This window comes from Drosophila bipectinata, chromosome XL, assembly GCF_030179905.1.
Source record: "Drosophila bipectinata strain 14024-0381.07 chromosome XL, DbipHiC1v2, whole genome shotgun sequence".
Classification (NCBI taxonomy): Eukaryota; Metazoa; Arthropoda; class Insecta; order Diptera; family Drosophilidae; genus Drosophila; species Drosophila bipectinata.
Genome location: NC_091734.1, coordinates 6,140,199 through 6,155,830, shown reverse-complemented (window position 1 = coordinate 6,155,830; position 15,632 = coordinate 6,140,199). Strand labels below are relative to the sequence as shown.

Sequence of the window (15,632 nt, the reverse complement as noted above, 5' to 3'; positions counted from 1 at the left end):
GGAGAGTTTTTAAATGAAAGGATTTATATAGGAAAAGAGTGGGTTATCTTGGGAGAAAGAAAGCGAAAGGACGCTGCCGCCTAATGCACGTCTTCCATAGAAGAAAGAGATAAGAGTTGATAGATGAGGTTATATTGAAAGGTAAGAATTAAAGACCATATATAAAGTATAATAAAACCCCCCTTGGTTTTGTTTTTAAAAAAAAATTATAATTTATATTACATAACTCATCTACTTTATACATTTCATCCTTCACACTAATCTGGATGGAACACTATTCGTCCTCCTCATCTTCATCCTCGCCGGCAGCCTTTATCATATTGCCATCCACATCGAAGAAGGCTTTCCGGCTTCGCTTGGCATCCGTTGCGGCCTGGCTCTGGCCGAACTTGGCAGCCGTCCGCTTGCGCAGCTCCTCCACATCCTGTCCATCATCGTTGGCACTCCACTCCAGGACCAGACGGCGACCGTACAAATGGGTACTGGCACTGACGGCCTCAAACGCTCGCTTCGCCTCCGCCTTGCTCATATAGTCCACGAAACCAAAGCCTCGATGCGTTTCTCCGCCAGCTCCAGAGGTTGCCTTCTTGGGAATTCGCAGGGATCGTAGCTCGCCAAAGGCTCTGAAATACAATATCACCCGGAATCTCATCGTTAGTGTTGTCCACAGACACTCTTTGCTGAAGCCGCTGAAGCTTCAGCGGATCGTTTCTGCTGCAGGATGCTGGGCTCTCGAACTATAAAGCGTTTGAAGTACTCCGCTGAAGGATCCGACACATATTTCCTAACATAAATCCTTGGGAGAATCAACTTTCATGCCCCCTCGCTGTACCCATTTTTAAAAAAAATTTTGAAAAAATCGGATCTGAATTTTTAATTCCAGGTTTTGATGCAAATCTACGGAGAATTGATCCACGAATCCATTAAGGTACTCCGCTTGAGAATCGGATGGATATCGGCCAAGATGTAGCCTTCCCAAGGGCCCTATTTTGGAGATTCTTGATTTTCCCCATTTTCGAAGGGGGTCATCAGAAAATTTTGAAAAAATCGGATCGAAAATTTTATTTTCAGGTTTTAATGCAAATCTACGGAGAATCGATCCACAAATCGATTAAGGTACTCCGCTTGAGAGTCGGATGGATATTGGCCAAGATATAGCCTTCCCAAGGGCCCTATTTTGGAGATTCTTGATTTTCCCCATTTTCATAGGGGGTCCATCAGAAAATTTTGAAAAAATCGGATCTGAAATTTTAATTCCAGGTTTTAATGCAAATCTACGGAGAATCGATCCACAAATCGATTAAGGTACTCCGCTTGAGAATCGGATGGATATCGGCCAAGATATAGCCTTCCCAAGAGCCATATTTTTGAATTTCGTGATTTTCCCCATTTTCAAAGGGGGATTTTAATTTTGAAAAAATAGGATCTGAAATTTTAATTCCAGGTTTTAATGCAAATCTACGGAGAATCGATCCACAAATCGATTAAGGTACTCCGCTTAGGAATCGGATGGATATTGGCCAAGATATAGCCTTCCCAAGGACTATATTTTCGAATTTCGTGATTTTCCCCATTTTCATAGGGGGTCCATCAGAAAATTTTGAAAAAATCGGATCGAAAATTTTATTTTGAGGTTTTGATGCAAATCTACGGAGAATCGATCCACAAATCGATTAAGGTACTCCGCTTAGGAATCGGATGGATATTGGCCAAGATATAGCCTTCCCAAGGGCCCTATTTTGGAGATTCTTGATTTTCCCCATTTTCATAGGGGGTCCATCAGAAAATTTTGAAAAAATCGGATCGAAAATTTTAATTCCAGGTTTTAATGCAAATCTACGGAGAATCGATCCACAAATCGATTAAGGTACTCCGCTTGAGAATCGGATGGATATCGGCCAAGATATGGCCTTCCCAAGGGCCATATTTTGGTATTTCGTGATTTTCCCCATTTTCATAGGGGGTCCATCAGAAAATTTTGAAAAAATGGGATCTGAAATTTTAATTCCAGGTTTTAATGCAAATCTACGGAGAATCGATCCACAAATCGATTAAGGTACTCCGCTTGAGAATCGGATGGATATCGGCCAAGATATAGCCTTCCCAAGGGCCCTATTTTCGAATTTAGTGATTTTCCCCATTTTCGAAGGGGGTCCATCAGAAAATTTTGAAAAAATCGGATCGAAAATTTTATTTTGAGGTTTTGATGCAAATCTACGGAGAATCGATCCACAAATCGATTAAGGTACTCCGCTTAGGAATCGGATGGATATCGGCCAAGATATAGCCTTCCCAAGGGCCCTATTTTCGAATTTCGTGATTTTCCCCATTTTCGAAGGGGGTCCATCAGAAAATTTTGAAAAAATGGGATCTGAAATTTTAATTCCAGGTTTTAATGCAAATCTACGGAGAATCGATCCACAAATCGATTAAGGTACTCCGCTTGAGAATCGGATGGATATCGGCCAAGATATAGCCTTCCCAAGAGCCATATTTTTGAATTTCGTGATTTTCCCCATTTTCAAAGGGGGTCCATCAGAAAATTTTGAAAAAATCGGATCGAAAATTTTATTTTGAGGTTTTGATGCAAATCTACGGAGAATCGATCCACAAATCGATTAAGGTACTCCGCTTAGGAATCGGATGGATATTGGCCAAGATATAGCCTTCCCAAGGGCCCTATTTTGGAGATTCTTGATTTTCCCCATTTTCATAGGGGGTCCATCAGAAAATTTTGAAAAAATCGGATCGAAAATTTTAATTCCAGGTTTTAATGCAAATCTACGGAGAATCGATCCACAAATCGATTAAGGTACTCCGCTTGAGAATCGGATGGATATCGGCCAAGATATGGCCTTCCCAAGGGCCATATTTTGGTATTTCGTGATTTTCCCCATTTTCATAGGGGGTCCATCAGAAAATTTTGAAAAAATGGGATCTGAAATTTTAATTCCAGGTTTTAATGCAAATCTACGGAGAATCGATCCACAAATCGATTAAGGTACTCCGCTTGAGAATCGGATGGATATCGGCCAAGATATAGCCTTCCCAAGGGCCCTATTTTCGAATTTAGTGATTTTCCCCATTTTCGAAGGGGGTCCATCAGAAAATTTTGAAAAAATCGGATCGAAAATTTTATTTTGAGGTTTTGATGCAAATCTACGGAGAATCGATCCACAAATCGATTAAGGTACTCCGCTTAGGAATCGGATGGATATCGGCCAAGATATAGCCTTCCCAAGGGCCCTATTTTCGAATTTCGTGATTTTCCCCATTTTCGAAGGGGGTCCATCAGAAAATTTTGAAAAAATGGGATCTGAAATTTTAATTCCAGGTTTTAATGCAAATCTACGGAGAATCGATCCACAAATCGATTAAGGTACTCCGCTTGAGAATCGGATGGATATCGGCCAAGATATAGCCTTCCCAAGAGCCATATTTTTGAATTTCGTGATTTTCCCCATTTTCAAAGGGGGTCCATCAGAAAATTTTGAAAAAATCGGATCGAAAATTTTATTTTAAGGTTTTGATGCAAATCTACGGAGAATCGATCCACAAATCGATTAAGGTACTCCGCTTGAGAATCGGATGGATATCGGCCAAGATATAGCCTTCCCAAGAGCCATATTTTGGTATTTCGTGATTTTCCCCATTTTCGAAGGGGGTCCATCAGAAAATTTTGAAAAAATGGGATCTGAAATTTTAATTCCAGGTTTTAATGCAAATCTACGGAGAATCGATCCACAAATCGATTAAGGTACTCCGCTTGAGAATCGGATGGATATCGGCCAAGATATGGCCTTCCCAAGGGCCATATTTTGGTATTTCGTGATTTTCCCCATTTTCATAGGGGGTCCATCAGAAAATTTTGAAAAAATGGGATCTGAAATTTTAATTCCAGGTTTTAATGCAAATCTACGGAGAATCGATCCACAAATCGATTAAGGTACTCCGCTTGAGAATCGGATGGATATCGGCCAAGATATAGCCTTCCCAAGGGCCCTATTTTCGAATTTAGTGATTTTCCCCATTTTCGAAGGGGGTCCATCAGAAAATTTTGAAAAAATCGGATCGAAAATTTTATTTTGAGGTTTTGATGCAAATCTACGGAGAATCGATCCACAAATCGATTAAGGTACTCCGCTTAGGAATCGGATGGATATCGGCCAAGATATAGCCTTCCCAAGGGCCCTATTTTCGAATTTCGTGATTTTCCCCATTTTCGAAGGGGGTCCATCAGAAAATTTTGAAAAAATCGGATCGAAAATTTTAATTCCAGGTTTTGATGCAAATCTACGGAGAATCGATCCACAAATCGATTAAGGTACTCCGCTTAGGAATCGGATGGATATTGGCCAAGATATAGCCTTCCCAAGGGCCCTATTTTGGAGATTCTTGATTTTCCCCATTTTCGAAGGGGGTCCATCAGAAAATTTTGAAAAAATCGGATCCAAAATTTTATTTTCAGGTTTTGATGCAGAATTACGTAGAATCGATCCACAAATCTTTTAAGGTACTCCGCTTAGGAATCGGATGGATATCGGCCAAGATATAGCCTTCCCAAGGGCCCTATTTTGGAGATTCTTGATTTTCCCCATTTTCATAGGGGGTCCATCAGAAAATTTTGAAAAAATCGGATCGAAAATTTTATTTTCAGGTTTTGATGCAAATCTACGGAGAATCGATCCAAAAATCGATTAAGGTACTCCGCTTGAGAATCGGATGGATATCGGCCAAGATATAGCCTTCCCAAGAGCCATATTTTGGTATTTCGTGATTTTCCCCATTTTCGAAGGGGGTCCATCAGAAAATTTTGAAAAAATGGGATCTGAAATTTTAATTCCAGGTTTTAATGCAAATCTACGGAGAATCGATTCACGAATCCATTAAGGTACTCCGCTTGAGAATCGGATGGATATCGGCCAAGATATGGCCTTCCCAAGGGCCATATTTTGGTATTTCGTGATTTTCCCCATTTTCATAGGGGGTCCATCAGAAAATTTTGAAAAAATGGGATCTGAAATTTTAATTCCAGGTTTTAATGCAAATCTACGGAGAATCGATCCACAAATCGATTAAGGTACTCCGCTTGAGAATCGGATGGATATCGGCCAAGATATAGCCTTCCCAAGGACTATATTTTCGAATTTCGTGATTTTCCCCATTTTCATAGGGGGTCCATCAGAAAATTTTGAAAAAATCGGATCGAAAATTTTATTTTGAGGTTTTGATGCAAATCTACGGAGAATCGATCCACAAATCGATTAAGGTACTCCGCTTAGGAATCGGATGGATATCGGCCAAGATATAGCCTTCCCAAGGGCCCTATTTTCGAATTTCGTGATTTTCCCCATTTTCGAAGGGGGTCCATCAGAAAATTTTGAAAAAATCGGATCGAAAATTTTAATTCCAGGTTTTAATGCAAATCTACGGAGAATCGATCCACAAATCGATTAAGGTACTCCGCTTAGGAATCGGATGGATATTGGCCAAGATATAGCCTTCCCAAGGGCCCTATTTTGGAGATTCTTGATTTTCCCCATTTTCATAGGGGGTCCATCAGAAAATTTTGAAAAAATCGGATCGAAAATTTTAATTCCAGGTTTTGATGCAAATCTACGGAGAATCGATCCACAAATCGATTAAGGTACTCCGCTTGAGAATCGGATGGATATCGGCCAAGATATAGCCTTCCCAAGAGCCATATTTTTGAATTTCGTGATTTTCCCCATTTTCAAAGGGGTCCATCAGAAAATTTTGAAAAAATTGGATCGATAATTTTAATTCCAGGTTTTAATGCAGAATTGCGGAGAATGGTTCTAGGAATCTTTTGGGGCATTCCTCTCGAGGATCGGAGGGTTATCATCTACGTTATGGCCTTCGGAAGGATCATATTTTCATAATTCTGGGTTTTTTTTTAAGATCGGAGGAATATTGCGATAAAGAGATAGGGAAAGAGTTTTTATATCTATTATATTGTAGGGAGTACTCCTATCGAGGTAATCTAAGAACCTCCCAAAGAGGTGTGTGATTTGGGAGATTATGTATATCCCTGAAGGGGTCTTTTTGGTTTAAGGTCAGGATCTCTCAGGAACTACTGGATTTCTCTGGAACTTTAGGATATTTCTGAATCTCTCAGGATCTTCTGGATCTCTCAGGAACTAGACCATTTATCTTTATATTCTATATATAGATATCTTATATCTTTATACCTTCCTCAGCTAATATCCTTTACCCCCCACTCCTCTTTTCTATATTCCCGGATCCACTATATTCGAGCCATACATCGGATAACAAGAAACTACTTTTGGTCGTGTACTCACTTGAAGATATCCCTCACTTCGTGGTAGGTGGCCTGGAAGGGTATGTTCCGCACCAGGAACTTGGTGCCAGTTTGTTTCTTCTGGGCAGTCAGCCGCCGTTGGGCGCCCTCGTTGTCTTGGCTCCTGAAAGGACAATCATAAGTTACCTCTAGAAGGTGGGGATCTTCCAAAAGCCATGACTTACTGGAGCACACGATCACTGCGCTTGATCTCCACAGGATTACCGTCTATGTGGGTGAGTTGCATATTTTTGAGAACATGCTCCGCCACAGCAGCCTTCTTGAACTGAATGAAGCCATAGCCGAGGGAATGCGTATTGGAGGGATTCTGGGCATCCTTCCGCATGGCTATCTCCAGGGTGTGTATGGTGCCCAGGTGCCGGAAATGCTTCTCCACGGTCTCTTTCACGGTCTTGAAATTGAGGTTCCTCAGGAACAGAGTGGTATCCGGTTCGGGTTCATCGTGAGCATCTTCCGGTTCGGGTTCTTTTGGTTTTTCTTCCTCCTTCTCCTTCTCCTCCTTCTTGGACTTGTCCTTGCCCTTGGCCTTGGGCTCCTCCTCCTTGGGCTCACTCTTGGGAATAATCGTTTCACCACTGAGGGTTTTGGTGAACACGTGCTCCGGCGCCCATTCCAAGTAGAGCGGCGCCGTCTTGAACTTGCTGTAGGCCAGCTTCTTGAAGGCGTGCCTCGCCTCGGAGGGATCACAATACTCGATGAGAGCCGTAACGCCGCTAGGTGGGAGCACGATCCTGCCAATGGGACCGAAGCGACTGAAGATCGGCGTCAGCTCGGCTATCTCTGTGGCCGCCGGCAGATTCTTGGCCAGTATCACAGTGTTGGAGCGCTTCTTAGCTGGCTCATCAAAGGCACTCAGTCGCACGCCCTCCTCCTCCAGGAATCTCTTCATCTCGATGACGATCTGGGTCTCTCCCAGCGCCAGCCGAACAGCAGCACCACTGCCACCGCCACTGGTGTCCAGGATCTGCTCCTTTGAGGTCTTGAACTGCTTGGCCAGAAGATCCGCCACGGCATTGGCACCCAGGAAGAGTGTATTCCAGCCAATCGGCTTCTGGGCATTCTTCTTCAGCTTCAGTGCCTTCTTCTGCTTAAAGGACAGACTGGCATCGTTCTCGTCGAGGTCGTCTTGGGGATCCTTCTTCTCGATATCCTTGCCAGGCAGCAGATGCAACAGCCGACCATGGAAGTCGGTGCCATCCAGTGCGTTGAACGCCTTGAGGGCATGCTCCGGCATCATGTAGGTCACAGTGCCGAAGCCCTTGATCTTGCGGGTTAGCTTGTCGACGGGGAGACTGACCTCCACCACTGGACCGAATTGCTCGAACAGCTTCTGCAGCTCCTCTTCCGTTGTGGTGTACGCCAGGTTCCTGAAGAATATCCGCCCTGATTCAGAGATGTCGTCCTCTTTGGAGAGATTATCCTGCTGGTGTTTCCATTTGGCATTTCCCGACGATTCAGAACTCGCAGACGCCGGCGCTGGCAGTCCGGCTTTTGTGGCTTTCGTCACCTTGTTCTTCTCGGTAAAGTCGGAGAAGAACACCTGCTTGCCCTTGATGAAACTCTTGTTCTTAAGCATGGCCTTGGCCATGTCCTTCTCCGTCTTGAATCCCACATAGCAGAAGCCATGCACTTTGCTCGGCAATCGAACGGAATAGGGCTTCTGTGGCTTGAAGAACTTGAGCACCTCCTGGCGCTTCGTGTTGTACGGCACATTGTGGATTTTGATGGTGAACAGTTCTAGATTTGATTTGTCAGCTTTGGTCTTCTTGGTGGCTGGCGTTTTGGCTTTCGTTTCCGAGGACTTGCCCTCCATCAGTGACCTCATGTACTCCAGATCACTGATGGGCTTCTCGGCCAGTTTTTCTGCTTCTTCCTCCTCCTCTTGCTCCTCGTGGTCATCGTCCTCTTCCGCATCACTTGTATCGGCATCCACCCCACTATCATCTCGGCCAGCTGGCGATCCGTCATCACCCTCTTCATCTTCATCATCCTTGTCATCGTCTGGCCCTTCGTTTAGGTTCATGTCGTTGCCCCAAAGGGTGCGCGACTTGTCGTGTGCCTGCAGAAACTCTTGGAACTCTGGATCATCCTTGTGCTTGCCTATAATCTCGTCCACCTTGTTCGTCTTCTTCTCCTTGCTCTTCTTTAGTTTCTCCTTGGCTTTCTCTGCCGCCGCTGCTGCAGCCTCTTCTGCTTTCAGCTTATCCTGGTTCTTCTTGCTGTCCTTTGCATACTTGCTCCATGACTGGGGCTTCGCCTCACTGCCCAAAGCGGCGCACGATTCCACGCGCACGCGGCTCGTTTGGATGCAGGTGTTGTCGAAATGTTTAATGGCTGCCTGTGCCTCATCCTCGGTACTGTAGCCAACAAAGCAGAATTGCCGAAATTTTCCATCTGGTGTGTATTTCAACTGCAGATCAGTGATAGTTCCCTGAGCCCCAAAGATTTGGCGCAGTTTCTCCTCTGTGATCTGCCGTTTAAGTTCTAAAAGTTATTTTAACTTGATCAATCTAATTAATTACTATACTCACATGCTTGGGCAACTGTTTAACTATAATGCGAGACATTTTTGCACTAAATTTCCAGGTTTTTACGCAATTTTAATAGACCTGCATTTTGTTTACGAATCGCACGCGGCACGTGTATTCGCAGTATTAACAGTGTTGGTAAGCTTTGAAAAGCGGTATATTTCGGTATTTCGATAGAACTATCGATTCGATAGTCACGAATATATCGGATTAATACCAAAAATAGTGATGGGTATTTTTAGTACTTGTTGGATTTAAAATTTGGCGCGTTAAATTATTGAAATACTGAAAACTGTTTAAAAATATAAATATTTGGATTTCAACGACATTCAAATCATGATTGCCAGTTGGCAAACATCTGGAACGCCTACGACATCGAAATTTCGGAAATTTGACTCGCTTTCGTTTCGGTCGACTGAAGCTAGCTCGCTCGGTGATCCTTTGGTGGAACAGTGGTGATGCTCGGGACGACCATGCTGCCAAGATACGTGCCAGAGGGGGTGACCCCACTGCCGCTGACCGACTGGCCACAAGAGTCTTTGTCCTGCGAGGAGGAGTCCCTGCTCTTCGTCCTGGCCCTGTCGCTTGTGTCGCAAATCCTGCTGATGGCATACCTGGCATTCGCCTACTTCCAGCCGTGCTCCCTGCGACGCCGTCAGCTCAACGAACGGCAGCGCCAACGCTACGCCAGCTTCATCTTCCGGCGACTGCTCTCGCGCCTGGACGAAGCCCTGTGCACCCGGGTGGAAAACATTCCCGGTGGCGAGCGGCTGGAGCAGTGCCGGCGGGTCAACGAGCAAGTGGCTCAGGCCGTTCAGATCTTTCGACGGGACGCCATCAAGGTTCTGCATCCCTGTCATGATCTCTCATCGGAATTGGCTGGGGACCTGTACTTTGTGCTGGACGAGGAGGAGCGAGATCTAACCAATGCCGGTTACGGTTTGACCGACCACGACATCAAGCCAAATAGTTTCACCATGTCCGGGAGATCTGGGACTGGGCCGGTGAAAACCATCGAGGTCACCGAGGAGCTGTTGATGTCGCTGCTCTATCCGGAGCGTTGTGTGACGGTGAAGGAGTAAAGTCCTTTGCTAGCGTCTCTTGTGGCTGGCTCCATATATGGCCATGTCCATATAGCGCTCATTATCGTTGTGGAAGTGATGGCCCATCGCCGCCAAATCAGCGCTCCAGCAAAGCGAATTTTCAAGTAGATTTTGTAATATACATATATTTTTTTTTGGATTTTTAAAACTAAATAGAAGATTAAGTAACGATCTCTATAATTAATAGTTTTAATTTTTTTGCAAGAAAATAATATCCTTTTATTTTGTAGATAACATTTATTTTTCAAACACTTCACTCGCACTCATGAAAGACCCCTTAAAAATAGTGTATATACTGTACATGAGGGCAGTTCCAGGTCAAAGGTCAAATATTATAGCTTTAAGGATAAAAAAAGAATAGGAAATAAGGGAGGGCCTTAAGAATTTTCAAAGGATTTCTAGAACCGCCCTATAATTATATAAAATATATGCATACTATTATATACAGTATATTATTATACTCCTAAAATATATTCATAATTATGAATTAGACAAAAAAAAAAACATTGAATAAAAAAAGCAAAACTAGACTGGAATTATTGGATCACTTCTTGAAGCAGATCTTGAGTATTCGAATGACCGGCGCCTCGAACAGGGCCGAAATGACAAAGGCCGAGCCGAAGGATACGACGGCATTGCCCAGGAACAGGGTCAGGATGAGGGGATTGCTCAGGTGGACGGTGCCACTCATGTGCGAGGAGCAGATGAACATGATGATTGGATGGATCAGATAGGCGCAGTAGGTGAGACGGGACAGGGGCCAGAGGACGCGATACGACAGGATGGCGTTCACTGTGGGCGCCAGACCCCAGCAGCAGGACAACACGATCCAGACCAGACCGCAGCCGAAGGCGGTGTGTGCCACGCCCACATAGAAAGCAGAGCTAACTTCGCTCAGTTGTCCTTCCCAAACGCCAAAGACCACAACGAGTAGAACCGCCAGGCTGCCGGTCCATAGGGAGAGATTGAGGCGTTTGGAAACCGGTGGCGGGGTCTTGACCTTGTAGAGGATATAGCCGGCCAGCATGCCTGGAAAAAGGATGAAGGATAGGAGGGGAATGAGTATTGAATGGGAGGACCAACAAGGATGATGGGAGGCTGCTGTTTGAAGGATTCTGTGTAATAATATTTAAAGAATCTTCTAGACTCACCCACTATATAAGAGCCCACTCTCTGCCAGGGCTTGTCATAAAGAAAGTCAAAGGACTCGAAGGGCAAGGCCACCTTGTGGTTGTAATGATGTTGCAAGGAAATAATGCCCGAAAGGCTCCAAGAGCTGATCAGAAAGACCATCAGTGTGAGAGCCACAGCTTTGAAATATCTTAAAAAAAATAACAAAAATATATATAATTTTTAAGTTAAGAAATATAAGTTAAGAAAACAAACCTTCTGGCCAAGGCCAACAGCAAAGCGGCCATAATATAGAACTGCATCTCATTGGCCATGTACCAGCTCCACATCATACACATCTCCTGCTGGGGGAAGAAGTTGTTGATATAAAGGATATTACGCCACCAGTAGATGCGGCAGGTGTTGTGCTCGATTTTGGCTGGTTGGAACACTGAAGAATCGAGTCCTTGTCTGGAAGACAGTATAAGAATCTAAAAACTTCTAAGAGACTTCTATAGAAGCACTAACCTCACTGCAAAGTCATTAAAGATGACCACAAATAAATAAACCGGAGTTAGGCGCAAGTATCGGTAGAGTAACATCATTAGGGTCTCCAGGAAGCTGCGCTTCACAAACGTACACGGCTCGCCAGGACATTTGCGATCCTGTTTGAGGTAGAGCAGGGTGACCAGAAGACCGCTGATGAAGAAGAACGAGTCCACCGAGAAGGTGGCATTGCCGATCACCTGATACCAGAACGATCTCTCCGTGATAACGCGCTCAAACTAATGAAATATATAACCAAATATTATATAGAAAAGGACTAAAAAGGACTAAGAACTAAGGACTTGCCTTATTCTCGCCAATTGCAAACATTTGCAGATAAGTATGGACCATCATGGTCCACAAAACAGAAAAAACACGCAGGCCATGTAGGCAGGAGGTGTGGGTCTACAAGAGAGAGAATAGCTTAAAGGACCTGCCGCAGGATTAGATCACCAAGACTCACCTCCTTGGTCTTGTCTATGTTCAGGATGGCCTTGGCATTTGTCTGCAAGGCAAAGCACAGGAGGATCTGCTGATGAAGAGCTAAGGAATAGAATAAACTATAAGATTTGAACTCCAAGGACCTCTAAGGACTCTCACCAATGGGCTGCTCTGCCTCGTAGGTGCCCGCCGCACCGGCACAGCTGCCAGTCTCCACCTGGTAGTCCGTCATTTCGGACTTGCCCGTTATGGAACCCGATGTGGACGTGGTATTCGGATCATTATTCGTTTCCGCCATGTCCGTGGAGTGCCGATTTCCATTCACATCCATTTCGCAAGGACTGTGCGTGCCGTCGGCCAGGCTATTGGTGCTGCCCAGGGGGCGCATCTGGAAGAGCTCGAAGGGCTTGCCGTAGAAGCCGCCATTCTTGGAGGAGGCCGTGGTGCCGAGGTCGCACTTCCCGCTGCTGATGGCAGCAATGGGAGCCACCACCAGGCGGCGTTCGTCGATCTTGAGCTGGTAATAGGAGGCCACCAGGACCACAAGTAATAGGGTGAGCATAAAGCTACTACGGAGGATAACAAAGACATTAGATAAGGATCTTCCTGGACAGGCTGATGGCCAAAGACTTACATGAATACCTGGAACTTCAGCTGCCGCCAGTGACTGTAGAGTCCTGGCACAGTGCGCACGTGCAGGACCTGGAGCGGAGGCTGCTGCACCGAGGTGTTGTGTGCCCCCAGGACAGTCAGCATTCTGGCATAGGGATCCAGGGAGAGTATCGACTGGACATCGTGGGCAGAGCAGGATTTGGGCAGGCACTCCCCTAGACTCAAAAGCATCTGAAAGAGAATGGGATTAGAAAAGGATATCCAGGATATTTTTAAGGGGAAACCCACCGATCTATTAAGTCTGGGCATATGGAGGGCCACATCGGCCACATAGAATTCCAAATCAAAGTGCTTGCGCTCCAGCTGCGAGTCCTGGCGATTGAGTTCGTAGCAGAAGGATAACTGGCCCAGCCACTTGTCGTTCCCAAAGAGCAACTGTCCCCGATACCGGCCGGAGGAGTCATAGGCTGGAAAGTAGAGTTCAAATAAGGATTAAAGTCCTCCGAGAGATTGAGGGATATCCTACCCTTCTGAGCCCACTCCAGGCTGGAGTGCAAGGCCGTGAGATAGGCCTGCATCTCCAGGCCACAGTTCGTCCTCACCCGCGTCCTTATCTCGGCTATCTGCCAGTAGAAGTGGTCATACAGGTTGGCCACTATCTGGAAGTAGTTGGCCTGGCCATAGAGACTCTCGGCCATGCTGCCGTTTCCAGCACTCCCGGTGGCATTGGCCCCCAGATACCGACTGATGCTGTTGATGGTGCTGCCCAGGGTCTTCAGCTGCATGTCGTCCTCGTCCTTTTGCTTCAGCGAATCCCTGCCAGATTTGCCAGCCACTTGGGGCTTGTTGCTCCGCAGGATCTTCAGGATGTGAGTGGTGGGCGTTGAGGTGGAGGCTGGGCTGCTAACGGAGGCAGTCGTCGTCCCCGGCAGGGTGGATGTGGTGGGCTCTGTGGAGAGGTCTCCGATGTCCACCAGCACCGTTTCATTCTCGTCCGGATTGACGGCGGAGGAGGGTCTAAAGTCATCATCTATGGGGGCAGAAGAATCCCCGGCCAGGACATGCTGCTCCTGGCTGGTGAGGTCACCCTTCTTGATCACCTCATGCTCCAGATCCTCCAGGTCCCCCAGATTAAAATCGAACGTGACCGGATGCAGTTCGTAGTCCTTGAGCGGATGCGGTGGCTTCACATACTCGATGCTGGGCAGGATCTTCTCCAGAGGCAAGTAGGGTTTCTTCTTCAGCGGTTTCAGTGGCAGAACCTCATGGGTGTTTAGGGTGAGTGGTGGTTCGGTTTCCGTTGCCACCTCATGAAGTATAGTGATGTTATTGGTCCTGGCCGGGAAACCATCCTGTCGCCCACCATGCAGAGCCTCTGCCTGGGTTCCATTCGAGGTCACAGGATGCAGCAGCGCGAGCAGGAAGCCGGACAATATCATCCAAAAGTGGGGCTTCATTGGAAAGCCTAAGTAACCGTATCTTGTCCTTATGACTCTCTCTGGCTATGTTGGAGGGATCCTTTGTGTGGTTCTGGGGCTCTCTCTCTCTCTCTTCTAGCTTCTGGAATCTCTTCTGGTACAGATCTTTTCCGGGCTAATCGCGGCCATGCATTGTCTCTGTCTTATGTATTCTGTTGGCTAACCCGCCAGTGGGCACAGTTGACTCCTCGGGTGTGCTCCGACCTTGTCATTGTGTCGCGATCTCAGTTTCCACCTAACCAGGGGGATCGGTTCGGATTCATGGACGTGATTCGGATGCGGTATACCTCTACTACCTGGAATGGTAATTGGAATCAGTTGGGGTTCTTTAACCCTAAGAACCCTCTCTATAAAGACTCTATCTCTTAAGATATCTCCCCCTATAGGCATAACTCCCTCATCTACCCCTATATATCATCTCATTCAAGCTATAAGGACACTTCGTAAGACCACCTCTATCTATAGTAATCGGACACATAATATTTTCTAGTTTATGACTCCATTTGTGATGTGATTTGTTTCTCTTCTTTTGGCCAGACCGTCATCCGCACCCGATGGATGCAATTGAATCTGAATTGGATCTGCAAAAGCAGCATTTGGGGGGAAAATTGCGAAAATTTCCTGAAAACCGACAAAAAGAGTGAAAAACTTGTTAAACGTGTTGTGGACCACCACCATATAGCCTCGCATCGTGGTCGCGGCCGAAGGCTGCAACTTGCCAAGACGATAAGTTAGTAACTTGGTAGTTGGATAGTCTCGGTAGTTGCCAGAGCCTTCGGCCCGGCCCGGCCCCGTCCAGGCCCAGGTTGGAAAATGCCGACGCGTCGGGAGGTTATTGGTATCATTGATGCTTATATAACTTCCGTGTCTTGTCCCCACGATGATGGTGATGCTGATGATGATGATGATGAAGTGACGATGATCTTTATTACCTCGGCCAGTTGATCACTTTTCACTTCAACCACTCGTATCAATATCAAATCATGAAAAAAAAAACAAAAAATTATGCAATTCTCGGTCAGGAGAGCGCACAGATTCTGGAAAAAAAAAGTGAAAGGCTGGTAGTCTCTTTTTTTGGGGAAGCATTTCCTCATCCTCCTACCCAAAAAACACGAAACGGGGTGGCAATTGAATAAACAAACATTCCCCAAAAAAAAAATCGTAAACCACGCCAATGTAAAGAAAAGCAACAAAATCCCAAAAACCAACCAACCGATTGGTCTCTTCTGGACAAGCTCTGTACTTTTTAGAGGGTTTTTTCTTTCGTTGTATATTTATTTGTTTTTTTTTTGGAGATTTGTTTTATTGTTGGGCTAGCCGGACTATCGACAACCGACAACCGTCAACAAACGGACAACAAACACCGACAACCGACAATGAACAATGAACCAACCAACAACCAACCGAACCGATGAAAGTAAAAACCGCAACTGATCAAGCGACGTTTTGGCTGGGAGTTTGAAGCTCTGGG

At 45.6% G+C, this 15,632-nt stretch overlaps 3 protein-coding genes across 3 annotated transcripts; 1 reads left to right on the top strand and 2 right to left on the bottom strand.

Moving 5' to 3' along the window:
• Window positions 1–214: 214 nt before the first annotated feature.
• Window positions 215–9,034, bottom strand: LOC108124853 (probable RNA-binding protein 19). The gene is made up of 4 exons (XM_017240728.3): window positions 8,875–9,034; window positions 6,508–8,813; window positions 6,324–6,446; window positions 215–623 (listed from the first exon to the last, which is right to left on the bottom strand). The coding sequence occupies exons 1-4, from the start codon at window positions 8,908–8,910 to the stop codon at window positions 275–277; spliced, it is 2,814 nt and encodes a 937-aa protein (XP_017096217.2). The 5' UTR covers window positions 8,911–9,034; the 3' UTR covers window positions 215–274.
• A 160-nt stretch (window positions 9,035–9,194) lies between these two features.
• Window positions 9,195–10,154, top strand: LOC108124858 (uncharacterized). Its single transcript, XM_017240737.3, has one exon. It carries the CDS (start codon window positions 9,330–9,332, stop codon window positions 9,951–9,953), a length of 624 nt encoding a protein of 207 aa, XP_017096226.2. The 5' UTR covers window positions 9,195–9,329; the 3' UTR covers window positions 9,954–10,154.
• A 241-nt stretch (window positions 10,155–10,395) lies between these two features.
• LOC108124856 (O-acyltransferase like protein) lies at window positions 10,396–14,451 on the bottom strand. Its single transcript, XM_043209894.2, has 10 exons — window positions 13,210–14,451; window positions 12,972–13,150; window positions 12,706–12,914; window positions 12,231–12,640; window positions 12,094–12,173; window positions 11,937–12,035; window positions 11,613–11,869; window positions 11,361–11,555; window positions 11,126–11,295; window positions 10,396–11,003 (listed from the first exon to the last, which is right to left on the bottom strand). The coding sequence occupies exons 1-10, from the start codon at window positions 14,138–14,140 to the stop codon at window positions 10,519–10,521; spliced, it is 3,015 nt and encodes a 1,004-aa protein (XP_043065829.1). The 5' UTR covers window positions 14,141–14,451; the 3' UTR covers window positions 10,396–10,518.
• Window positions 14,452–15,632: the final 1,181 nt, after the last annotated feature.

Coding starts and splice junctions, on each gene's coding strand:
- LOC108124853 (XM_017240728.3), bottom strand. CDS start 8,910: ATGTCTCGCATTATAGTTAAACAGTTGCCCAAGCAT. Junction 8,814..8,874: donor TTAAACAGTTGCCCAAGCAT/GTGAGTATAGTA, acceptor CTTAAACGGCAG/ATCACAGAGGAGAAACTGCG. Junction 624..6,323: donor GAAGTGAGGGATATCTTCAA/GTGAGTACACGA, acceptor ATTGTATTTCAG/AGCCTTTGGCGAGCTACGAT.
- LOC108124856 (XM_043209894.2), bottom strand. CDS start 14,140: ATGAAGCCCCACTTTTGGATGATATTGTCCGGCTTCCTGCTCGCGCTG. Junction 12,036..12,093: donor ACATAGACAAGACCAAGGAG/GTGAGTCTTGGT, acceptor TCTCTCTTGTAG/ACCCACACCTCCTGCCTACA. Junction 11,004..11,125: donor AGTGGGCTCTTATATAGTGG/GTGAGTCTAGAA, acceptor TCCTTTTTCCAG/GCATGCTGGCCGGCTATATC.
- LOC108124858 (XM_017240737.3), top strand. CDS start 9,330: ATGCTCGGGACGACCATGCTGCCAAGATACGTGCCAGAGGGGGTGACC.